General features: G+C 37.4%; 1 protein-coding gene and 1 pseudogene across 2 annotated transcripts in view; one reads left to right on the top strand and one right to left on the bottom strand.

Annotated features, from left to right (window-relative positions):
• Positions 1–27,296, bottom strand: part of BDP1 (BDP1 general transcription factor IIIB subunit) — a 92,826-nt gene that overhangs the window by 10,136 nt on the left and 55,394 nt on the right. The window contains exons 26-36 of the mRNA XM_080803640.1: positions 26,766–27,153; positions 23,356–23,475; positions 16,352–16,388; positions 15,433–15,525; positions 13,620–13,845; positions 12,459–12,616; positions 4,942–5,092; positions 4,523–4,700; positions 2,098–2,161; positions 1,557–1,743; positions 316–523 (exon numbers count right to left, since the gene is read on the bottom strand). Of these exons, the coding sequence (XP_080659766.1) occupies positions 316–523; positions 1,557–1,743; positions 2,098–2,161; positions 4,523–4,700; positions 4,942–5,092; positions 12,459–12,616; positions 13,620–13,845; positions 15,433–15,525; positions 16,352–16,388; positions 23,356–23,475; positions 26,766–27,153 (1,810 nt within the window). The remainder of the gene's footprint in view (positions 1–315; positions 524–1,556; positions 1,744–2,097; positions 2,162–4,522; positions 4,701–4,941; positions 5,093–12,458; positions 12,617–13,619; positions 13,846–15,432; positions 15,526–16,351; positions 16,389–23,355; positions 23,476–26,765; positions 27,154–27,296) is intronic.
• On the top strand, positions 5,284–10,159 carry LOC308342604 (ubiquitin-like-conjugating enzyme ATG3; annotated as a pseudogene). The gene is made up of 4 exons: positions 5,284–5,364; positions 8,606–9,213; positions 9,400–9,812; positions 10,036–10,159. The product of its transcript is annotated as a ubiquitin-like-conjugating enzyme ATG3 (transcript).

The raw sequence follows: 27,296 nt of genomic DNA on the forward strand, positions 1-27,296 counted from the left end.
GAAACTCATTCACAGAAATAATAAATCTTAACTCAGGTCCCAAAACTGTTAAAGGGTACAGCCGGGATCCAGATCTGTAGGACAATTTTGGCTTTTTTTTTAAGCCATTAACAAAGAACTATGAATGGGCTTCCTGATTAATGTCCATCAATTTTCATCTAGAACAGCTGAAAATGAGAATCCAAAACCAGTTTTAGCTGGATTATTAATGGTGAAAAGTATTAGAACTATCTTTACATAAAGAGTCTAAAGAAAGAAACAGAAATGGATCTGTTGTAATATGGTGATCTTATTTGCTTGATGATTCTATCTTACCTCGGAGGTATAACTTTGACAGTCATCTCCTGAAGTGAGCAAACTTTTTTTGGGAGGAGGAACCTGGTCACTTTCATCAAGCATACAGTGAAATCTCTTCCTAGATATAAGATCCAAATTAGCAGGAGGAGGCTTTTCAGAATCATCTTTTCCAGGATCAGATAAACACATGGTATTCTGACCAACTGAAGTTACTGGAAAACTCACACTGTATAGAAAATGCATACATATGAAATTAGCAAATTAGAAGCTACTTAATGAGGTAAAAGGCTGAACTATTCCAGTGAAAACTGCCAAAAAACTTCCAAGTAACTACTATATATACATGGCCCTAGTCACAAAAATGTTAGTTTTAAGATCCATTCATACTCAAAAACTCACAGCTTAAATTCCATAATTCTAAAATAATCCAAGGTATAAAAGTAGTGTTTTCCTTATCTATAAAGTTAAAATTTTAATCTAAAACGCCTCTTACTTATATAAAAGGCTAATATCTAATGCTACTTGACAGAGAACTAAGCATCTTAACCAGTGACTGTTAAAATACAACAATTCTCTAGGAAGGAATTTAAAAAGCAGTATTAAAATATATAGAAATGGGGTGCCTGGGTGGCTCAGTTGGTTAAGTGTCTGACTCTCAATCTCAGCTCAGGTCTTGATCTCAGGATTGTGAGTTCCAACCCCATGTTGGGCTCCACGCTGGGCATGGAAGCCTACTTGAAAAAAAAATACACACACACACACACACACACACACACACACACACACAGAAACGTTATCCTTCTTGTAATTTCTATGAATGTGTATTTATTTCAGAATTTAAAATATATAAGCTTATAAAGTAACCACACACCTTTGACAGACAACATTTTACAATCCGAACAGCTAAAATTTTTTAGCTTTCAAAATGCTTAGGATACCAAATAAGTTTCACACAAAAGTATTATACATTTAAATGGCAGCTTCATCAGGCATAAAATCAATAATTTCTTCTCTAACTTATCACATAATTATTAAATAAGAGCTTTGAGACAATTATAAATAATGCTGGTGAACAATTTACTCAGTTAATACTATTCGACTCATAAAGCACCTTTCCTCCTAGCAAAAAGAGTTTAGTTCCCAGGTGATGTATGGAAGTGTTGAATCACTATATTGTACACCAGAAACTAACAGTACACTGTATGATAACTGGAATTTAAATAAAAAGTAAAAAATAAATAGTTTAGCTTATTCATTACCTCATGTCACTCCTTTCTTCTGTATTCACGGATTTGATCAATATAGGTGCTGGCAGTAAAGGGTTTGGCATTAACTGTGCACTGGTATCACTAAATTCTTCTACAGCATTGGCTGGGATTTCCACCAGAGTTAAAATGAATGCTTGTTCATCCTCACCATCTTGATGTACATTAGCAACTAGATTCACTATCAAAGTTTGAAAGTTAGTCATGAAAAGCTGAACTATGAAAATCATTAATTTATTAATTTATTACATTTCTAAAAAGTCTCACTATAACTTATCCCATGAATAAAAAGCAAATTATGCCCACAAAAATAAAAAGTAATTTCATAAAGGATAAAAAGACAGTTCACTATAGAGAAGATTTTTAATCCGGAATAACAAAACTTATACACAAAATACTTCAAGTTTTTTTGTTTGTTTTTAATTTAAGACTGTCATAGACTAAAAAACTATTTTGTTTTTCCATAGTCAAATGGGGTAGGGGAATAAAAGCTGTACTATTAGGTTTGGTGATACTTTATCGAAGATTATCATACCTGTTAAGTCTTGAGAACTGATTACATTCTCTTGTTGGACTTCTGGCATACTAGTTAGTGTATCCTAAAAAAATTTAAAAAGTTAAAATACAAGAATGAAGTTGACCAAATTTTATTTTTATTTATTTATTTCTTAAGATTTTATTCATTTGACAGAGAGAGACAGTGAGAAAGGGAACAAAAGCAGGGGTAGTGGGAGAGAGAAATAGGCTTCTCGCTGAGCAGGGAGCCCAAAGCAGGGCTTGTTCCCAGGACCCTGGGATCATGACCTAAGTCCAAGGCAGACACTTAAGAACTGAGCCACCAAGGCACCCCTAATTCTAGTTTTAAAAAGTTTTCCAGGCAATTGGATATAATAAGAGTTACTGCTTCAAAACTCAACTTTTTAACCGTATCAATTTTTCAAATGTTCTGAAACTTTTAGTTATATGAATAACTTTTGATTATTTAAATAAATATATATGCACAAAGGAATTCAGACTCAATTGTTAAACATGTGAATTTTATAAAATTATTTTTAAAGTAACAGGAAAGGGAGATTCAAACCCCTCAACCTTCCCTCTATCCCCATTACAGCAGCTCTTGTCCTATCTGAATGGAAGCAAACTGCCTGTCTCATTGCCACCAGCACAGCTCCTTCCAATCTGTTCTCCAAAAAACTGCCAACACTATTCTCTAAAATGCAATTCTTATTGTAATTCTTTACTGCTTAAAATTTTCAAACTCTCATTTTGTAACCAACAATGTCAGTAATCAATTCAGGCAAGCATCACCAATGGATACTGAAACTACTGGGTAGAAGGTTGCTGGGTCTGAAATTACTAACACAATGTACAAAAGATGCTGTTTAATGTAGGAATCTAGCAGGCACCATGCTAGCCAACTAATTAGTCCACATCACCAACAATGAAACAAGCTGACATCACATGCCTGCTGAGGGGATACAAAAGGAAGAACACAACAACACCTAAGTAGTAATTGTGCCAAACACTGTTCAATCTGAATCTAATATGAGGAACAAAGCACAAAAATCCAGATTATGAATTAGCTTGCAATGTCAAGCTCACAAAAGAGGGAAGCGGGCAAGGAGACCTACTCTAGATGAAAAGAGAGTAAAGAGAATGACAATTAAATGCAATCTGAGAGCCCTGGTTGAAACTATGTATTACATATAATTTTAAAATCAGTATTAGATAATATGGTAATACTGATTGTGCCAACAGTATCATCATTTCTCTATTAAAAACATCCTTGTTGGTATCAAATACAAGCTGGAATATATATGAATGAAGGCTCATGTCTGCTCTCAAATGGTTCAGTTTCTTGAAAGTATCTATCTACAGAGATGGAGAGCATGACAGAAAAAGCAAATAAGCAAAATGTTAATGATTAATGAATCTAAGTAAAAGTTATTTGAGAGTTCTATTTAAGATCTTTGCAACTCTTCAATGAGTTTGAAATTATTTCAAAATAAAAAGTAAAACAAGTTGGGGGTTAGGGAAAGTCCCATACATTTGGATATACTCCAAAATCTTGCAAGTCATAAAAACCCCTTTTATGATCCGCTCCCAGGTTGCCTAGCTCACTCATCTTTAACTACTTCTTCATTTATATCCTACTCATAACTACTTAACCCTGAACATGAAATGCTGTTTCATACATATTCTTAACACATGTTCTTCTCCCTTCAACTGGCTAATTCATACCTGTTCTTCTAAATCAAGGGCTTTTTGAGTCCTGGCTACACATAAGAATAACCTGAGGAATTTTAATAACAACAGCAACAGAAAGCAAATGTCTAAACCTTACTTGCGGAGACTGATTTTACTGGATTGGGTTGAGGACCACCCCTTTAGTGTCTTGTGCAACTTGCTTTCATAGCACCTACCAGAGTTTAACCATTCTTATCCTCAACAATTTCTCACAACTCTGTCCCTCCAGTACCTTACGCGGTACCAAACATGTAGTAATAACACCTCAAAAAAATACCTGCAACGTGAAAGTAGTTCTCAGATTCAGTAGCCCACAGGCAAGAGGTAAATACTCTGTACAAAACACTTTTTCAAAACTTTCACAGCAAAGCTGCATATTGGTTGTTTTATCTGTGCTCAAAAGACTAAAAACACACTCAATAAAAAATTCTATCTTTGCCTTTGCAAAGGCAAAACTGTAAGGGAAGAAAACAGATAAGGGATCGCCAAGAAGCCAGGGTGCTAAGGGGGAGGTTAGTAAAAAAGGGCCCTGGGTAATCTGGGGGATAATGGAACTGCTCATTTGTTGTTTACATGACTATATATGTTTGTCACAACTTGTACAAGTACACACTTAAGAAGGTGAAGTTTATTGTATGTAAATTATACCTCATTTTTTTTTTAATGGGGAATAAACACCCAGCCACCCCATGTTATATTTTATATTCTTTTACCTCTGACATATGAAGAGCAAGCACATTGTCTCCATTAGAGTCCTTTCCCTGGGGCTCTTCGACAGAACTCTCAGGGAGAACCACATCTGAACCAAGTATATGGGGCCTTGTCTCAAAGGAAACTGGAGCAACTGATGATATCTGAACCTTTTGAGATTCCTCTTCCTGATCATCATTTCTGAAAAAGAGATTAGTACATATCTGAATTTCAGAGTATGTATTAAAGTTCTGTACTAAAACCAAGTGGACAACTACAGAGTAATGTTTAGAGCTGTGAGTCAAAGATTTAACGTTGTTCAAGTTTCTAAAATATATTTAATGCAACAGAGCCCTCCTTTTCCAATCAAAGAGTTATAGCTATAGCTAATGACTATAGTTGAAACAGAATTTAAACCAAATCCCAGAATTTCTCTTTTTACCTTTCAGTTAGATTTGCTTCTTGAGAAATAGCAGTCTCTTCAATACCATGTTCACAAGCCAATTTGCTCTGCTCCTTACTCTCTGCTGTTGTAAGTGATCCAAGGTTTTCATCTTGTAATTCCGTTGCTTCAGAAGTATTTTTCTCAGTTTCTTAAACAAAAAATACACTTAAGATATAGTCCAAAACTGTACAGCTAAAACCTCCATATTAGTTAGAACTGTGTTCTCTCTTTAAAGACTGATCGCTATATAGTGGCTCTTCCAAATTTCTCTCAATCCAAAAATCAAACTTATTTACACAGCAGTAAGAGTGGTCCTGGCCAATGAGATTTTTTAGGCAGATGATTAACAAATCCTACACTGTCCATATTTCACTCAAGGCTGCCAAAGCAATTTTGTGTCCACTCCATGGTGACAGCAGTGTAATTACAAACCCACATATAAAAGAATTTTAGAAGTGGGTACACATGAGGTCTGGCTAGTTCCACCTTAGGCAAAGTGTTAGGGAGGGAGCTATTCTAAAAACAATGTCACAAAGAAGAAGAAAATGACTTCTACATAAAAGAGTTACCTTCAAATCGCTATCAAAATACCAACAGCATTTATCACAAAACTAAACCAAATAATACTAAAATTTGTATGGAACCACAAAAAAACTCCGAAGAATCAAAATAATCTTGAGAAAGAAAAACAAAGGCAAGCGGTATCACAATTACAAATTACAAGATCTACTACAAAGCTATAGTAATCAAAACAGTATTGTATTGGCACAAAAATAGATCAATGGAAGAAAATAGAGAGTCCAGAAATAAATCCACACTTATATGGACAAAGGAGGTAAGAATATACAATGTGTAAAAGACGTCTCTCTTCAATAAATGGTGCTTGGAAAACTAGACAGCTACCAAAGACTGAAATTGGACCACTTTCTAACTCCATAAACGAAATATAAACTCAAAATGGATTAGAGAGCTAAACATGAGACCAAACCATAAAAATCCTAGAAAAAAACATGGGCAATAATTTCTCTGACATCAGCTGTAGCAACATTTTTCTAGATGTGTCTCCAGAGGCAAGGGAAACAGAAGCAAAAATAAACTATTGGGACTGACAGCAAAGGAAACCATCCACAAAATGAAAAGGCAACTTACCAATTCGGAGAAAATATTTGCAAATGATACATCTGATAAGGGGTTTGTATCCAAAATATATAAAAAATGTATACAACTCAACACCAAAAAACAAAACAATCTAATATAAAAATGGGCACAAATGGGGCTCCTGGGTGGCTCAGTTAGTTAAATGTCTGAATCCTGACCTCAGGTCTTGATCTCAGGATCATGAGTTCAAGCCCTGTACTGGGCTCCATGCTGGACATGGAACCTATTTAAAAACAAACAAACAAACAAACAAACAACAAAAACAAAAAAGGGGTCTTCCAAAGAAGATATACGGATGGATAATAGACATGAAAAGATGCTCAACATAACTAATCATCAGGAAAATGCAAATCAAAACTACAAGATATCACAACCAGAATGGCTAAATACAAAACCAAAAACAAAAACCCAAGAAATAACAAATGTTAATGAGGATATAGAGAAAAAGGAACCCTTGTGCACTAATGGTGGGAATGTAAATTGGTGTAGCCACCGTGGAAAATAGTAGGGATGTTTTTCCAAAAATTACAAATAAAAATACATATGATACAATAAATTCCAGTACTAAGTATTTACACACAAAAAAACGAAAAGATGGATTCCAAAGATATATGTACCACCACAAAATTTATTGCAGCATTATTTACAAGAGCCAAGATATGGAAGAAACCTAAGTGTCCATCAGTACATGAATGGATAAGGAAAATGTGGTATATACACACAATGGGATATTACAAAGCCATTAAAAAAGTTGCAATTGGGCTGTTTGTGACCCGGATGGACCTAGAAGGTATTATGTTAAGTGAAGTAAGTCAAACTGAGAGAGACAAATACCATATGATTTCCCTCATATATGGAACCTTAAGAAAGCAAATGAATACAAATGAAGAGAATAATAGACCTATAAATACAGAGAACAAACTGATGGTTTCCAGAGGGGAGGGAGTAGGAAGACAAACAAAATAGGAGATTGGGAGATACATGGTTCCAGTTATGGAATGAATAAATCACAGGAATAAAAGGCACAGCATAAGGAATAGTCAATGGTACTATAATAGCAACATATAGTGAGAAATGGTAGCTCTACTTATGGTGAGCACAGCACAACGAACAAACTTGTTGAATCACTATGTTGTACACCTGAAACTAATGTAATACTGTGTGTCAACCACACTCAAATCAAAACAAATTTTTAATAAAAATAAAAAAGGTAACTTCAGCCTACACACTGAAATAGCTTCTGGATATTTCTGAACTCAGAGTAACGGAATTAACTAACTGAATCATTAAGCATTGCTAGTTGAAAGGAAATCCCAGAAATTGGGAACCCCCAAACAGGGCAAAGATGATGCTAACTATCCAGATCTTCTACCTATAGGGCTTAAGACAATCTAGACAGCCTACTATATACACTGTTTTCCTGCTCTTAATAGCATGTGAAGCAGATGGGCCCTTGGCAGGGAGGGAAGGTGGAAAAGGAAGTAGAAGTAGGATTCAACATGTACACCACAATCTAGTGAGGCCATTAAAAAAAAAAAGAAGAGAACGCTAGGTAATCATATAGAAAGACTTTTTTCAATATACTAATCTTTAAAAACAGAGTGCTATTGGGGGACCTGGGTGGTTTAGTCCATTATGTGTCTGCCTTTGGCTCAAGTCATGATCTCAGGGTCCTGGGATTGAGCCCTGCATCAGGCTCCCTGCTTGCAGGGAGTCTGCTTCTCCCTCTGCCTCTGCTCCTTCCCCCTGTTCATTCTCTCTCTCTCAAATAAATACATACAATCTTTAAAAACTCGGGGCACCTTGGTGGCTCAGTGTGGTTAAAGCCTCTGCCCTGGGGTGCCTGGGTGGCTCAGTAGGTTAAGCCTCTGCCTTCGGCTCAGGTCGTGGTCTCGGGGTCCTAGGATCCAGCCCAGCATTGGGCTCCTTGCTCAGCGGGGAGCCTGCTTCCCCCTCTCTCTCTGCCTGCCTCTCCACCTACTTGTAATCTCTGTCAAATAAATAAATAAAATCTTCTAAAAAATAAAAATACATAAATAAAAACAGAGTGCTACAATATAAAGAACTCAGTAATAAAACAAGTTTCCCAATACAAAAATGAGCACAGATTTAGAGCACCTGGGTGGCTCAGTTGGTTAAGCATCCAACTCTTGATCTCAGCTCACGTCTTGATCTCAGGGTCATAAGCCCCGTGTTAAATTAAAAAAAAAAAAAAAATGAGCACAGACGTGAACACATGTCTCTAAAGAAAATATAAAAATAAGCACATAAAAAGATACTCAGTATCAATGGTCATGAAAGAAATTCAAATCAAAACCAGGAGATACAACTTCAAACTGACTACACTATCTAATAACAAGTGTCTGAGAGGATAAAGAGAAAGCAAAACCCTCACAAAATGTTGATGAAAAGACACAATATTGGGCCGCCCGGCTGGCTCAGTCAGTAGAACATGTGACTCTTGATCTCAGGGTTAAAAATTCAAACCCCACATTGGGTACAGAGATTACTTAAAAAGAAGCCCCTCGTCCGGTCCATCCCATCACATCCCGTCTTGTCCCGACCCCTCGGGTGCCGGTGCCGATGCGCATCAGCGGCAGTGGAGCTTTTTTCTGACTCCTGGTCTCTTCCCCGGCTGCCCTTCCTGACCTGTCTCAGGGCCGGCCGCTTCTCTGGCCCCAGGATACAGAATGTGATTAACACGGTGAAGGGAAAAGCACTGGAAGTGGCTGAGTACTTGACCCCAGTCCTCAAGGAATCAAAGTTTAAGGAAACAGGTGTTATCACCTCAGAAGAGTTTGTAGCAGATGGAGATCACTTAGTCCACCACTGTCCAACATGGCAATGGGCTACGGGGAAGAACTGAAAGTGAAGGCATACCTACCAACAGGCAAACAATTTTTGGTTGCCAAAAATGTGCCATGCTACAAGCGGTGCAAACAGAATATTCAGATGAATTGGAAGCTATCATTGAAGAAGATGATGGTGATGGGGGATGGGTAGATACTTATCATAACACAGGTACTGCAGGAATAACTGAAGCAGTTAAGGAGATCACACTGGAAAGCAAGGACAGTATAAAACTTCAAGATTGGGCGCCTGGGTGGCTCAGTGGGTTAAAGCCTCTGCCTTCGGCTCAGGTCATGATCCCAGGGTCCTGGGATCGAGCCCCACATCGGGCTCTCTGCTCAGCAGGGTGCCTGCTTCCTCCCTCTCTCTCTGCCTGCCTCTCTGCCTGCTTGTGATCTCTGTCTGTCAAATAAATAAAATCTTTAAATAAAAAAAAAAAACTTCAAGATTGCTCAGCAATATGTGAGGAGGAGGAAGAAGATGATGAAGGAGAAGCTGCAGATATGGAAGAATATGAAGAAAGTGGATTGTTGGAAACAGATGAGGCTACCCTAGACACAAGGGAAATAGTAGAAGCTTGTAAAACTAAAACTGATGCTGGGGGTGAAGATGCTATTTTGCAAACAAGAACTTATGACCTCTATATCACTTACGATAAATATTACCAGACACCACGATTATGGTTGTTCGGCTATGATGAGCAAAGGCAGCCTTTAACAGTTGAACACATGTATGAAGACATCAGTCAAGATCATGTGAAGAAAACAGTAACCATTGAAAATCACCCTACTCTCCCACCACCTCCTATGTGTTCAGTTCACCCATGCAGGCATGCTGAGGTGATGAAGAAAATCACTGAGACTGGGGTGCCTGGGTGGCTCAGTGGGTTAAAGCCTCTGCCTTCGGCTCAGGTCACGATCCTGGGGTCCTGGGATCGAGCCCCGCATCGGGCTCTCTGCTCAGCGGGGAGCCTGCTTCCCTCCTCTCTCTCTCTGCCTGCCTCTCTGCCTACTTGTGATCTCTGTCTGTCAAATAAATAAATAAAATCTTTATTAAAAAAAAAAAAAAAAGAAAATCACTGAGACTGTTGCAGAAGGAGGGGGAGAACTTGGTGTTCATACGTTATCTTCTAATTTTCTTGAAGTTTGTAGAAGCTGTCATTTCAACAGCAATAGAATATGACTACACAAGATACTTCACAATGTAACGAAGAGAACATAGAATCTATCCTAATTATTGTTTCTGATTTTTAAACAATTAACCCACAGATGTGACCACTGACCATATTCACCAATATGTATAATTTCTCTAATAAAGGGACTTATATGTTTATGCATTAAATGAAAAAAGTTCCACTACCAGACTTATTTGCTTAATAAAAATGAGTGTTAAGAGAAAAAAATTTTCCTTAAAAAAAAAAAGAAAAAAAAACAAAAGAAAATACAAAACGTTGCTACCACTTTTGAAATATTTTGGCAGTTTCTCAAAGGTTAAACATGGAATTACCACATGTTCCAGCAATGCCACTTGTAAGTGTAAATCCAAGACAAATGAAAACTTATGTCCACACAAAAACTTACGCATGAATGTTCTTACCAGCATTACTTACAATAGCTAAAAAACAGAAAACCACCTAAACGCCCTGAATGGATAAACAAAATGTAGTATGATGGAATATTTGGTACGCAAAAGAAATATCTGATACATGCTACAACACAGATGAGCCTTGAAAACATGCTAAGTAAAAGAAACCAGACACAAAAGACCACATATTATATGATTCCTTCAATATGAAATATCCAAAATAGGCAAAGCTACAGAGACAAAGTAGATTAGTGGTTGCCTAGGGAAGGGTTGAGCTCCAGGCTCAGCCAGGGTCTGCTTAGGACTCTCCCTTCCTCTCCCTCTGCCTCTCCACCAGGCGCTCGCTCTCTCTCTCTCTCTCAAATAAATAATCTTAAAAAATAAGTCAATAAATAAATGTGCTAAACAGTATATATGATATAGTATGCTCATAATTTTGTTCTTTCTGAAAGGAATGACATATATTTAAATATGTTATATTTAATATATATTAAATAGTATGTTTGTTATTATTTAAATATAATGATAAATATATTGTTTATTATATATATTAATATTTGAATATATTTAAATACATGTGTTTATGTATATACTGATCTATGTACACACACAGTCCCACATTTAGATGCTTATGTCTATAAAATAATGGAAGTCCATGAAAAAAACTTAATGGCAATTTACCACTAGAGATGAGATTGGGGACTGGGAACCAAAGAGTTTTATTAAATTTTATAACTTGGGGACAATGTCTTATTTTTTGCCACATGCATGTATAGCTTTCTAAAAACTGTTTGCTTGAATATTCACGTACACACACATACACACATAAAAAAATATGACGAAAACATTAAGTAAATATAGTTAACTCTTGTACAACATGGGGGTTAAGGGCACAAAGCTCCCATGGAGTAGAAATTCTGCGTTGTCTGAATCTCAAAAAACCTGACAACTAATAATCTGCTGTCGACCAGATAACTTACCGATGATTTAAGTAGATTAACATATATTTTCTAAGTTTTATGTATTAGATATTATATTCTTACAATAAAGTAAGCTTGAACAAATAAAATGTTATTAAGAAAATCCTAAGGAAGAGATGCCTGGGTGGCTCAGTCGGTTAAGCATCTGCCTTTCGCTCAGGTTATGATCTCAGGGTCCTGGGATCAAGCCCCACACAGGGCTACCTGCTCGGCAGGGAGTTTGCTTCTCCCTCTCACTCTCCCTCTGTGCTCTCCTCTCTCTCAAATAAATAAATAAAATTTAATTTAATTTAAAAAAAAGAAAATCATAAGAAAAAGAAAATACATTGATAGTACTGTACTGTCTTTATCAAAAAAAACTCCATGTATAACTAAGTGTAAGTTTACATACAAGAGGTATCTGGATGTTCTTTGTACTATTTCTTATTCTTGTAAGTTTTCTGTAAGTTTGAAATTATTTCCAAATAAAACATATTTTAAAAGTTAAAAAAAAAAATCCATGTATAGGGGCACCTGGGTGGCTCAAGCAGCTAAGCATCTAACTCTTGATTTCAGCTAGGGTCATGATCTCAGGGTCAAGATCAAGCCCCGCATCAGGCTCCATGCTCAGCACGGACTCTGCTTAGGATTCTCTCTCTCCTCCTTCCCTCTCCTCCCTGCTGTATATAAATAAATAAAATCTTTTTTTAAAATCCATGTATTGTGGACCCATGGGGTTCAAACCCATGTTATTTTGGGTTTTGGGTCAACTAAACAGAAAAATGGTAATGATGACTGAAGCTAGTTGATGGATTTATTGGTATTTCTTTTATAGCTCATTCTACTTTTTGAAACTTTTTAACACTAAATTAAAATAATTTTAAATGAATATTCCATTTGAAATGCTAATGCAATTTCTCCTGTGAATATAATTTTGTAGTTGTTTAAGGGAACAAAATTTACCTCTTTGACTTTCTACCACTTCTCCTTTGTTTACAAACAAATTGGGAACTTCCTGATGAACACCAAACCTGCTGGTCCCTGAAGTCTTAAGATTTGGTTTAGGCTTGGCAAATCTACTTCTTATTCTCAAATTACTGGTCACTTCAGAAGTTGTATTCCTAGAAGAAAGATGGGAAGAGAGAAATCCATCAACCATGTAATAACTATCTCTCTCACCTTCATACATTCTGATACAGTTATGTGCTACCTTCTCAGGTGCCACAATATCTGTAAGTGTTCATTTTTTAATGCAGAAAATAAACAGTGGCAATTTTACTGCAAGTCTGGAGAAGGGAAGAGAATCTGGACCATGTTTATAAAACAGAGACCATATTTACAGAAAACTATTTCATTAAAGCTTCAAAGATGCACATATTACACTTACTTTAATATGCAAACCATTAAGGGCACCCAGCTGGCTCAGTGAGTAGAGCATGTGGCTCTTGATCTCCTGAGTTCAAGCCCCATGTTGGGTGTGGGGTCTATTTAAAAAAATTTTATTAGGGAAAAAAAAATGCAAGCCATGGGTGCCTGGGTGGTTCATTCAGTTAAGCATCTGCCTTTGGCTCAAGTCATAATCCCAGAGTCCTAGGATGGAGCCCCATGTCAGGCTCCCTGCTCAGTGGGGAGTCTGCTTATAACTCTTCCTCTGCCCCTCCCCATTGCTCATGCTCACTCTCTCTCTCTCTCTCACAAATAAAATCTTTAAAAAAAAAAAAAGCAAACCATGAAACTAAAATCAAACCAGCCTATCCTCTCACTTTAAAGGCTGAGAAACTGGGGCACCTGGGTGGCTCAGTTGGTTAAGTGTCTGCCCTATGCTGAGGTCACAATCCCGGAGTCCCAGGATCGAGTCCCAAATCAGGCTCCCTGCCCAGCGAGGAGCCTGTTTCTCCCTCTCTCCTGCCCCTCCCCTTGCTCCTTCTGTCTCTCTCTTGCTCACACTCTCTCTCTCTCAAATAAATAAATAAAATACTTTAAAAAATAAAAGCTGAGAAATCAGCAATGCCTACTTTACACTTACACAAGTATTACTCAAAAGCTATTAACTAAAATGATAGTTTAAATATATTTACTAATTGAATACTATAAAACTCAAGAGTTTAATAAAGCAAAATAAACCTGGTTGATACAGCGTTTTCCTTTACTTTCTCCACTAAACCAATTTCTTCTTTAGTACTTTGCTCTTCCAATACAATCTTGTTTTCTTCTAATGAAGAAGGAGATGTACTATTGACAGGTGAAGAAAGCTCCTGACATTCACGAACAATTTTGTGATTTACATTATCTGGGCTAAAAGGAACACAGCTTTTATCCTTTGAATGAACATCAAGAAGTACACATACTCCTATTACAGAAAAGAACAGAAAATTAAAATTGACCCAATACAAGTAGACATCCAAAGAAAATAAATCCCTCAACATTAAGCAACTATAAAATTCTATATTACTTTTTAAAGTTTACTCTTTTTCATTCTGAATTTAAATACATGATCAGGGCGCCTGGGTAGCTCAGTCAGTTAAGTGTCTGCCCTTGCTCAGGTCATGATCTCAGGGTCCTGGGATCTTCTCCCTCTCCCCTTCTCCCCTGATTCTCCCTCTGCCCTTCTCCCCTATACATGTGCGCTCTCTCTCTCTCTCTCAAAAATAAATAAAATCTTAAAAAAAAATAAATATGATTATATATTTTATGCCAGAGATTTGACTTGTTCTAGGCTGAATCATTCTTACAGACTAGAATTCTTGTGCTATTAGAAGTAAAAATGAGGGACGCCTGGGTGGCTCAGTCAGTTGGGGGTCTGCCTTCAGCTCAGGTCATGATCCCAGAGTCCCAGGATCATGTCTCACTTCAGGCTCCTTGCTCAGCAGTGAGCCTGCTTCTCCCTTTGTCTGTGTTCCCCCTGCTGTGCTCTCTCTCTCTCTGACAAATAAATAAATAAAACCTTAGGGGGGAAAAAAAGGAAGTAAAAATGAATCTGTTATCTTGACTAACTACACGGCCTCAAATGAATTTCAAGATAGGATCACCTTCATTCACAAATTTTTAAAACCTGTTTTTATGTTCTAGAGATTTGTGACAGGTTCTGTCACAAAAGCAATACTCTGCCGTTGAGAAAGGAGCTGTATACGGGCACCTGCCTGGCTGAGTCAGTAGAACATGTGACTCTTGATCTTGTGGTCGTGAGTTCAAGCCCCACACTGGGTTTACAGTTTACTCAAAAAAAAAAAAAAAAAGGAGAGAGAGAGAGAGAGAGAGAAATGAGACTGTGTAAGGAACACAGACCAGAAAATTTCCTGATAAATATATAGTTATGGGGCTAGAAGTCTAACACCTAAAACAAATGGCAGGCCACTCATCTCCAGACAAAATAATTAACAGGACTATAGTTAACTATCCATTTAGTAGACTTAAAATAGAAGGTACTCCATAAGCTCAGCCTAAAATACTGTGAAAATCTGAGTTGACATACCTTTTGGCTCAGTCCAAACTAACAGAATAGTCACAATTAAATTATTTCAATGACTGTTACTGTCCCTTCATACTATATGTGATTATCAATTAACTGTGAAGACAATCCAAAGCAGAAGCCCCTTTGCTACGGAAATGTGTTAAATGATCAGTGATCAATGGGTTCAGTTATTCAACATTTATGATGAGAAAAGTAAAGGACTCACTAGATTATTCCAGGAATACAGAGTTTTCTTAATAAACCAAGTGCACTATTTTGAAATGGTGGCCACTACATCTAAAGGGACTAAGTTAGACAGATCAATGCACACCATATTACCTTTTTCTGGGGAAAAAAACGAAGTTGGCAATGCCAACTTCAAATATAAAAGGCAGGTACTGACTTATTACTCAGTTGTGGGTATAATTTCTTAAAAGCTGTACTTTAAAAGGCTTTTCTCAGTTAAGACTTAACTTTCATTCTTACCATCACTCTGTTCTGCCCCGATCTCTGACTGCAACACCAGATCTCCCATTGCAAGTAATGTTATAGCAGCTTCAGTGCTTCCATCACTGGTACCTTGTGAGGAAATACACCAACATTAAAACAGAAAAATGAAGCTCGAAACTGAAGTTTGTTTACTTAGGAAACATTTTTAATTCAAGCATTTATTCTCTACTAACAAGTTTCAATATCCTGCATACCATTAATTCCTTACAGCAGTACTGGTTACTACAAAATAAGAAATCATTAATTGTTAGCTTTTACTCATTGAAAATTCCTCCTTCCTACTAAATAACTTAATACCTTCAAAGAAAATATATCTGGGCAGAACAGAGGAAGTAAGTAATATTTCTTTATTAAACATTTAACTCTTCAACTATCATATGATCTCTTTGATATGAGGAAGTGGAGATGCAATGTGAGGGGGTTGGGGGAAGGTAGGAAAAGAAAAAATGAAAAGATGGGATTGGGAGGGAGACAAACCATAAAAGACTCAATCTCAAAAAACAGACTGAGGGTTGCTGGGGGGAGGGGGGACGGGAGAGGGTGGTGGGGAAATGGACACTGGGGAGGGTATGGGCTATGATGAGTGCTGTGAAAGGTGTAAACCTGGCGATTCACAGACCTGTACCCCTGGGGATAAAAATACATTATATGTTTATTAAAATAAATAAATTAATTTAAAACAAAAACAAAAAAAAAAAAAACATTTAACTCTTAACTCACTTCATAAAGTAATTATTCCAAGAATCCAAGTTTCTCCTAGGGGTAACATATACAACAGTTAAGACATTTTGTTCAACTCTCCAGTGAAATCACTCACTTGCTAACTAACACCAATACTAAATCACTTTGTTAGTGTTAACCAAGTAGTTTTATCAGTTTCCTTATTAACAGTTACCTGTTTCATCTTGGGTATGTTCATCTGTGTTCATTTCCTAAAAGAGGAAAAGATAAGCAATGTCTTAACATATTTTCCCAAATATATGTTCTGTGTCTCAAAATCCATGATGTTTTACAGTTCTTCAATGTTTCTGATTACAAAGGAGTGCAAACTGTTTTCTCCCTATACAATTATTTATTAGCATTTCATACAGAAGTAATTTAAAAGCCAAGTTATTTTGTCTCTTGCTCCTTATTTTACCTTTTCCTTGTATTACATGCAAATTTTTTTAAAGATTTTATCTATTTATTTGACGGAGAGAATCACAAGTAGGCAGAGAGGCAGGCAGAGAAAGAGAAAGGGAAGCAGGCTCGCCGCCGAGCAGAGAGCCCAACTCGGGGATCGATCCCAGGACCCTGAGATCATGACCTGAGCCGAAGGCAGAGGCTTTAACCCACTGAGCCACCCAGGCGCCCCTACATGCAAATTTTTAACTCTAATCATATTGCATTTACCATGTACACCTACCATTCTTAATTTACTCCTTCACTTTCATAATCCTTCAACTTCAGTCATATCTGTCACTAGTTTTAAACCAGTGGAAACCAAAAACTAAAGAATACTGCCAATTTTTCACACTAGGTGGCTTAAAACTTAAGGGAATTTTAACATAGTAAGAAGTTACATGATTTCTGTCCAATATGACAACATAAGGAGCTCTGCTAACCCTCTCTCCAGTGAAACTGGTGCAATTTATTAAAAACAAACATTTAAAGCCTCTGGAAATGTTCCTAGGGCAAAAGACACATTTTTCTGAGAAAACTGATGAAAATACAGTAATAAAGTAGAGAGCCCGTGGTTTTGACTAGGACTGCTCTCCCCCTGTCCTTCTTCCCAGCTCAGTGAAGCAGAGACCCCCACCTCAGAACCTGCAACCAAGAAAACAGGGTCTTTTCTCCTTGCAGGCCCCAGCTGGAAGGCTTTCTTTCTAGAAAGAACAGGACTTCAGCTCCTGACACCACAAGAATCTGGTGTCAGATTCGTAATAGAAAACAGAATTATTTAGTATGAACTTGCACACACAAAAAAATCAATAAAATACCAGCAAACCAAAGACAGCAACATACAAAACTTGGATGCAATTTTTTTTAATATTTTATTTATTGATTTGACACAGAGAGAGAGAGATCACAAGTAGACAGAGAGGCAGGCAGGGGGGTGGGAGAGGAGCAAGCTCCCTGCTGAGCAGAGAGCCCGATGCGGGGCTCGATCCCAGGACCCTGGGATCACGACCCCAGCCGAAGGCAGAGGCTCAACCCACTGAGCCATCCAGGCACCCCTTGGATGCAATTTTTTTAAAGACTTAATTTATTTGACAGAGATCACAAGTAGGCAGAGTGGCAGACAGAGAGAGATGGGGGAGGAGGCTCCCTGCTGAGCAGAGAGCCCAATGTGGGGCTCGATCCCAGGACCCTGAGATCATGACCTGAGCTGAAGGCAGAAGCTTAACCCACTGAGCCACTCAGGCGCCCCAAGAATTTTTTATTTAATTTCAAAATTCAATGTAATACATGACATCAATACAATAAAAAGGTAAAATCACACGATCATCTCAACAGATGTAGAAAAAGCATATGACAACATCCAACACCCTTTCATGATAATACTGTTATGCAAACTAGGAAAAGACTAGAACATCTTCAGTTTGATAAAAAAATAAAACATCTATGAAAAGTCCACAGCTAACATTAAAGTTAATGGTGAAAGGCTCGATACTTTCCTCTCACACCAGTAATGAGACAAAAATGCTCACTCGCACCATTTTTGTTCACCACTATACTGAAGGTTCTAGCAAGGGCAATTAGGTAAGCAGAAATAAAAGACATGCTGGGGCGCCTGGGTGGCTCAGTCGGCTAAGCAGCTGCCTTTGGCTCAGGTCATGATTCCAGGGTCCTCATTAGGCTCCCTGCTCAGGGAGAGCCTGTTTCTCCCTCTCCCTCTGTCTGCCTTTCTGCCTACTTGTGTTCTCTCTGTCAAATAAATAAATAAAATCTTAAAAAAAAGAAAAAAAAGAAATAAAAGACATGCTGAGTGAAAAGCATTGTAAGATGGGGCACGTGGGTGGCTAAGGTGGTCAAGCACCTGCCTTCTGCTCAGGTCATGATCCCAGGGTCCTGGGATCGAGCCCTGCATTGGGCTCCCTACTCAGCGGGCAGCCTACTTCTCCCTCTCCCTCTGCCAGCTACTCCCCCTGCTTGTGCTCTCTCTCTGTCAGTAAATAAATAAAATCTTTAAAAAAGAGAAAAAAGAAAAAAAAAGTATTATAAACTGAATTCTTTCACCCAGAAACATATGTTGAAGTCCTAACCCCAGTAACATGAATATAACCTTATTTGGAAATAAGACCTTTTTAGATGTAATAAAGCTAACGGGAAGTCATACTGGATTAGGCTTGGCCCTATCCAATATGAGAGGTGTCTTTAGAAGAAAAAAGTCATAGAGACGCACATACAGGGAGATTACCATGTGGTAATGGAGGCAGAAATTGGAAATGTGCGGCCACAAGGTCTGCTGGCAACTGTCAGAAAGTAGGAGAAAAGCCAGAATGGTTTTCCCTCAGAGCCTCCAGAAGGTGGCACATCAATTTTTGGACCAGCCTCCAGAACAATAAAAAAATAACTTCCTATAATTTGAGCTACCTTGTTCATGGCATTTTGTTATAGCAGCACTGAGAAACCAATACAGAAAGGCAGAACTAAAAACTATCTCTAGTCACATGTCATGATCTCATATGTAGAAAATCCTACGGAATCCACTAAAAAAAAAAAAAAAAAAGGAAGGAAAAAACTTTTAGAACTAAAGGGCTCACAATTCAGTACCAGTTAGTTTGTACATTTTAAAATTTTATTTATTTATTTGACAGATAGAGATCACAAGTAGATGGAGAGGCAGGCAAAGAGAGAGAGAGGAGGAAGCAGGCTCCCTGCTGAGCAGAGAGGCCGATGTGGGGCTCGATCCCAGGACCCTGGGAACACGACCCGAGCTGAAGGCAGAGGCTTTAACCCACTGAGCCACCCAGGTGCCCTAGTTTGTACATTATAGGAGGCTTTTCACACTAACTACCCATCTATATAATTTATAGTTTGACATGATATGTTTGTTTAAAAGAATTACATAGTATAAACTCATTAAGGATTACAGAGTATAAACTCATTAAGGATCTGGGGAAGAGAAGCAGCTTAATGTAGAACTAAGCTTTTAAAGTATGTTCGTTTTTTAATTCTGGTCTTGGTGCAAATGTTAGTTATGCCTTATTCATTTCACAATTAGATCACTATGCTGTGACATGGTTTATATTCATGCTGCCCTGGGTACTTTCATAATTATTTGTTGCAAACTTGTGACTGTCCCAATTAACTTTCTTTTATGTAAGTACTTTGTGAACGTTTCTTAAACTTTTGCTTATTTAATTTTGAATAAGAGCTAAATTCATGGGGCGCCTGGGTGGCTCAGTGGGTTAAAGCCTCTGCCTTTGGCTCAGGTCATGATCCCAGGGTCCTGGGATCGAGCCCCACATCGGGCTCTCTGCTCCATGGAGAGCCTGCTTTCTCCTCTCTCTCTCTGCCTGCCTCTCTGCCTACTTGTGATCTCTGTCAAATAAATAAATAAAATTAAAAAAAAAAAAAATTTTAAAAGAGCTAAATTCATTAAAAAAGAAAGAAGTAAACAGTTCAGCAAAGTTGCAGTACTCAAGACCAATATACAAAAACCAATTGTATTTCTATACACTTGCAATAAAGAACCTGAAAGCGAAACTGAGAAAACAATTCTATTCACAACAGCATCAAAAATAACAACATACTTGATAATAAATTTAACAAAGGAAGTGCACTGCAAAGTATGAAACACTGCTGAAAAAAAATCAAAGACAGCCTACGTAAATGGGCAAATAACCATGTTCTTGGATTGGGAGACTCAGTATTAAGATGGGACTAGCTCCCCCAAAGTGATCTACAGATTCAATGTAATCCCAATCAGAATCTTAGATAATGTCCAGAAACTGACAAATTTTTAAAATTCATATGGAATTCCAAGAGTTCCTCAAAAGCCAAAACAATTCTAAACAATCAAGTAGGATGACTCACACTTTCCCAATTCCAAAACTTACACAAAGAAACTGCAATCAACGGAGCATCACTGGTATAAGGACAGACATATAAATCAATGGAATAGAGCTAAGAATTCAGAAATAAATTCACACATGTACAGCTGATTTATTTTTGACAAAAATGCAAGGTAATTCAATGAGGGAAAAATAGTCTTTTCAAAGAAATACGGCAACAACTGTACAGTCATATGCAGAGAATGAAGGACTGTAACATCACACCACATACAAAAATCAATTCAAAATTGATTAAAGACCTAAATGTACCACTCTAGTAAAATCTATAAAACTATTAGAAGTGGGATGCCTGGGGGGGTGCCTGGGTGGCTCAGCGGGTTAAAGCCTCCGCCTTCAGCTCAGGTCATGATCCCAGGGTCCTGGGATCGAGCCCCACATCGGGCTTTCTGCTCAGCAGGGAGCCTGCTTCCTCCTCTGTCTGCCTGCCTCTATGCCTACTTGTGATCTCTGTCAAATAAATAAAATCTTAAAAAAAAAAAAAAGAAGAAGAAGTGGGACGCCTGGGACACCTGGGTGACTCAGTCAGTTAAGCATCTGCCTTTGGCTCAGGTGATGATCCCAAGGTCCTGGGATCGAGTCCCATATGGGCTCCCTGCTCGGCGGGAAGCCTGCTTCTCCCTCTGCCTGCTGCTCCTCCACTTGCGTTCTATCTCTCTGACAAACAAATAAATAAAATCTTAAAAAAAAAAAAAAGAAGAAGAAGAAGAAGTGGGACGCCTGAGTGGCTCAGTCAGTTGAGTGTCTGACTCTTGACTGTGGCTCAGGTCATGATCCCATGGTCATGAGATCAAGCCCCCATGTCAGGCTTCATGTCCAGCTAAAGATTCTCTCCCTCTCCCTCTGCCCCTAGCCCCAACCCCTGCTTGTGTGCGCACTCTCTCTCTCAAAAAATAAGAAATAAATAAAACTATTAGAAGAAAAATTGGAGTAAATCTTGAGGACCTTGGCTTTCACAAAGAAATCTTAGATATCACAAAAAAGCATGAACAACAAAAGAAAAAAGATAAATTGGATTTCATCACAATTAAAAACTTTTGTACTTTAAAGTGAACCATCAAGAAAATTAAAACACAACTCACAGGAGAAAATATTTGCAAATCATATATGTGATAAGAGACTTGTATAGAGACAATATAAAGAATTCTTATAACTCAATAATAAAAAGACAAATAGACCAGTAATTTTTAAAAATGGGAAAAGGTTCTGAATAGACATTTCTGCAAAGATGAAATAAAAATGGCCAATAACCACATGAAAACATGCTTGATGACATGAGTCATTAGGGAATCCAAATCAAAATTATAACGAGGTACCATTTCACATCCACTAAGCATGGCTGGATCCAAAAAGTCAAGTAACAAATGTTTGTAAGGATATGAAATTAGAACCCTCATACGTTGCTGGTGGGAATGTTAAAATGGTGCAGCAGCTTTGGAAAACATTTTGCTAATTCCTCAAATGATTAAACATACAGTTACCATATGAGCCAGCAATTGTACTCCTAAGAAGGTATCCAACAGAAATGAAAACGTAATGTCAGTATAAAAACTTGCACGTGAATGTTTACAGCAGCATTATTTACAAAAGCCAAAAGATGGAAACAACCTAAATGTCCATGAACACATGAACAGATAGACAAAATGCAGTACTGTCTACACGGAGAGTTATATGACCACAAAAAGGAATGAAGTACTGATACATGCTAGAACATGGATGAACATGAATGCTAAGTGAAAAACGCCAGGCATAAAAGACCATATTGTAGGAGTCAATTTGTATGAAACATCCAGAATAGAAAATCTATAGAGACAAAAAGTAGATTACTAGTTACCTAAGCCTGGGGAGGGTTGAGAGGAAATGGGGAACAACTGCTTTGAGACCTAAGGTATCTTTCTGAGGTGATGAAAATGCTCTAAAATTGACTATTACAATGTTTACACCTATCTATAAATATACCAGAAACCAATGAATTACACTTCAGTGGGTGACTTATTTGGCGTGTGAGCTGTATCTTAACGAAGCTGTTAAAAAGGGTGCCGCACCTGGGTGGCTCAGTCGGTTGAGCGTCTGCCTTCAGCTGTGGTCATAATCCCAGAGTCCTGGGATCAAGCCCTTCATTGGGCTCTCTGCTCATGGGGAGTCTCCCTCTCCTTCCGTGCTTTCTCTACCTCCCTCTCTCTTTCTCAAATAAATGAATAAATAAATAAATAAATAAATAAAATCTTTAAAAAATAAAAAATTTTTAAAAATAAAGTTGTTAAAAAAGTAGAATTTGCTGTCATCTTCTCCATAAACAAGAGAAATACTAACCAAATATGGAAGAGTACCAAACAAAATGCAACTAAATATATTTTAAGTAATTTATATGTAATATAGATTTTTTAAGATTTTATTTATTTATTTGACACAGAAAGAGAGGTCACAAGTAGGCAGAGAGGCAGGTAGAGAGAGAAGGAGAAACAGACACCCCAGCGAGCAGAGAACCCGACACGGGGCTTGATCCCAGGACCCTGAGACCATGACCTGAGTCAAAGGCAGAAGCTTAACCTTCTGAGCCACCCAGGTGCCCCTATAATATAGATTTTATGCAACAGAACTTTAATGTAAGTTTATGAGGCTCATAAGAGTTCTTCAGGCACATACACAAAAATCAATGCTTTCCAACTGAAATACAAAATCTATGGATTATTCACCAGTTTCTCCTATTCATACTCACAGCTCCCTACATGATAGAAATTAGCAAGAATGGCTCGTAAACTTAAAGCTTTCAAAATAAACCTCCATTCTTTTGAAAGTAAACAAAAAATTAAAAACAAAACATAATAAAATGGGTGCTTACGACAGGTAATGCCTTCAAATTTTCTTCTTGTCTCATCTCCTGAGTAGTCACATCTGTGTTTGACAGTGGATGTTCAACAACAGCTATGCCTATATCTGGTACATTCACAGTTATTTCAAGCTGTCAAAATGAGAAGTTTCATTATTTCATTTTGGGATACTAGTCAGTAAAACAAAATGACTAAGTAAAATAAAGTGTTAAACTGAATGAACAACCCACATTCATACACGATTAAAAACTGAAATATAGTAACTCGACATCAACTTGGCAAAGTAAAACATTTAAGGTTTTGGAGGGGTCTGTGATCCTTACAAACAGTAAACAGAATTTCCAAGGTAATCTTCTTAGTACCTAGCGTTTCCCTGTCTATGATCCCCACTTTGTCTCTATGTTCCCATAATTTCTCTCACCAATCTGTGAACATTTATGCAGCGCTTCCTAAAAACTAGAAGACTACAGATACAAGGATATAAAGCTGAGTAAGTCAAGTGTAGTCCCTACCTTCAAGGAATTCACAATCTGAGAAAAACAGACATGCAATTATCTAACTATACACCATCTTCGGTGCTGTAATAAAGATGAGTTGAAAACACTTGGAAAAGATTTACCATGCATCTGCCTCTGCACCAAGGCAACCAAGCTCTCCCACAACCCCATGACAGCCATGGCCATGGACATGTGAAAAAATGAATTCATTCACATTTACTCACGTAATAGTCTTTTTGGTCATAGATCCCTATAATCTGGAGACTAAAGGACTAAGATTTCTCTCCTAGACTGTATACAAGACAATCTGGCTTCTAATCCCTTATTTATAGAAAGGTAAGTATAAAAAACTATGATTCAATAGAAAGTGAGTAAAGAGTCAAGTATGAAAATCTGCCTTTCATGATATAATTACTATAGTAACAGTTATGCGTTCTATATCTGTTTTCTCAGAAGCAAATATTAGAGAAAAATCTTTGCTACTATCCAGGATGAATGAGAAAGTTAAAGTGACTTGAATAAACAAAATATTTTCTCAAGAGTTGGGAATGGATGACAAATGGAAATACTATAGATATCTGAAAGTTGGTTCCTTAAGGCACAGTCCAGTTTTAAAGCTTTATTTTTCTTAAACAGCTTTACCGAGATATGATGCACATACCAAGAATTCACCCACATAAACTATATAATTTGATGTTTCTGGAATATGCAGTTAGGAACAACCATCACCACAGTCACTTTTAGAACATTTTTATCACTCCAAAAAAGAATCCAATATCCATTAGTTATCACTCTCTTAACCCCTCATCTCCAAATCCCTAAGGCAAACCACTAATCTATTTTCTGTCTCTACAGATTTTTCCGTTTGAGACATTTCATACGAATAGATAATTATGTGATTATATTATTCTTCTGCGACTGACTTCTTTCACTTAACAACATGCCTTTCAGAGGCGCCTGGGTGGCATCTGCCGTCAGCTCATGTTGTGATCCCAGGGTGCTGGGATCAGGATCCCCCGGTGCTGGGATCAGGATCCCCCATCGGGCTCCCTGCTCAGTGGGAAGTCTGCTTCTCCCTCTCCCTCTCTAGCTGTCTCTCTCTCTCCCCACGTCCCAAATAAATAAATAAATAAATAAATCTTTTAAAACAAAAAACAAAAAAACAATGTTCCTTTCAACCAATGAAAAGAGTAAAATACAAAACATAAAACTAAATGAATTCTCATGCTGTGTTAACCAGCTGTCCTTGCAAAAAATTAACTTTCCTTTTGCATTTTCTTGGTTTCAAATAAAACGTAAATTCATTATCTTCATCTTAGAACTTTCAGTTATAAGAAATTTCATTTTGCATCATTTTTATTCAGTTTCAACCATTCTAACTCATGAACTTTATAACATCTAGTATGTGATTATTAACAGTGAATAAATAAAGGTGGTTGTGGACTTCCATTCATCATAAACGTGAAGCTACAGATTCAGTAATTCATTAATTCTGGATTTAACATTACTTGAATTGGTTTGAGTTTCCTACTTCTTTTGTTATCATCATCACTAATACCTCAGTTAATTCCCAAATTCTGTTACAAATGACTCAAAAACAATCACAAATGCTTAATACAAAAGAGATGGGGTTGTGCTGCTCTTTAAGCCAAGTAAATTACTAAAAGCTGAGGCAAAAACAAAGATGGAATACTAGACCAAGAGGCAAAACAGGAGTGCTTATAACAAAGTAAGTTGAAATATTATGTTCCTCTATAATCTATTCATTAGGATGGCTATTCTGAAAAATAGCCATAATATAAAAATAGCCATAAATAAATAAAAGGGCTGGTGAGAATATGGAGAAATCGGAAGCCTTGTATACTATCGACAGGAAGGAGAAATGATACAACTGCTATGCCAACAGTATGAAAGTTTTTCAAAATAGTAAAAACTGGTGTACAATTTACCATATAATTAGTGACTCCGCTTCTAGGTGTATCTCCAAAAGAATTGAGAACAGGGTTTAGAAGAGATATTTGTATACCCATGTTCATAGCAGACTCTCTGCAGTAAGAGCCAAAAGGTGGAGGCAACTAACCATCCACTGACAGATAAAAAGATAAACAAAATATGGTACAGATACATGATGAAGTACTATTCAACCTTAAAAAGAGAACACTCTAATTCAAGATGGATGAACACAAAAAGAACACATGCTTCAATATGGATGAACCCTAAAAACTTTACAATCAATGAAATAAGCCAGTCACAATGAGGACACACTGTACGATTCCAGTTACCTGAAGTACCTAGAGTAATGTCATAAAGATGAAAGCAGAATGGTGTTTGCCATAGGCAAGAAGGGAGGAGGTAATGGGAAATTATCGTTTAATGGGTATAGTTTTAGTTCTGCAAGACGAAAGAGTTCTGTGGATGGATAGTGGTGATGGCGTAGCACAACAATATGAACGCACTTAATGCCACTGAACTACACTTAAAATGGCTAAGATACATTTTATGTATATTTTGCCAAAATTTTTTAACAAGAAAAGAAAAAAAATAAAAAGAAGTACGTCCCTTCTACACTCTCTACCAACCAGCCCCAGCCTATCAGAGAGTTAACAGAAAACACCTGCCAAAATGAAAAAGAAAAACTAATCAGAAAATAGAGTTACGCAGCCTCCATGTACAAATGAAATTAGATTGCTATACTTATTATTATAATAAACTACCTCATGGTGGGCCTGGGTCACAGAGGTTACGTAATCAGAGGAGGCTCCTACTGATTCCTTCAGATATCCCCCAGGCCTCAAACAAATTACATTTGGTAGAGGCTATTTAGAGAACGAACTTTTCAAATCTTAATAATCACTAAGAAGAAACAATAATACACTAAAAGAAAAAAACAAGGCAAAGTTCCAAGAATTCAAAAAACAAACTACCTCTTCCATTGTTTCCTCGATCTGAGCAGAAACAGGTTCGGGAGACCTAAGACCAATGGGAACAAACACTGGAGCTTTGTTTACTTCTTCTGGAGCAAGATGGTAACTTTCATCTTCATAATCAGGCTCAAAATCTTCATCATCATCTTCATCTTCTTCCTGTGAAGCCCGAAGAGTCACCAGTGTGGCCTTGGAAGCACGAGGTTCCTTCCTAGAGGTCTTACTTCGAACTCGTTTTGATCCACGCCCTCTGGTGACACTTGGTTTCATCCTGCGATGCATTCTCCTTCCACCATGATCTACCTCACACTCAGAAGTAGAAGAGGCAGTTGTTCTTCGATCCAGACCAATTTTAGAGTAATTTGATTCTTTTAACAGCTGTGGAGAGCTGGATGTTTAATCAAAATAACAATATAGTCATTATATGCACATGGAGGACATTTTAATGAAACCAAAATTTCAGAATGAAATCCCACTTCAAGCATTTAAATTGAAAATGTCCACAACCCATTAAGTCAAAAACTTACTCTG

The sequence above is a fragment of the Martes martes genome (genome assembly GCF_963455335.1).
Source record: "Martes martes genome assembly, chromosome: 5".
NCBI lineage: Eukaryota > Metazoa > Chordata > Mammalia > Carnivora > Mustelidae > Martes > Martes martes.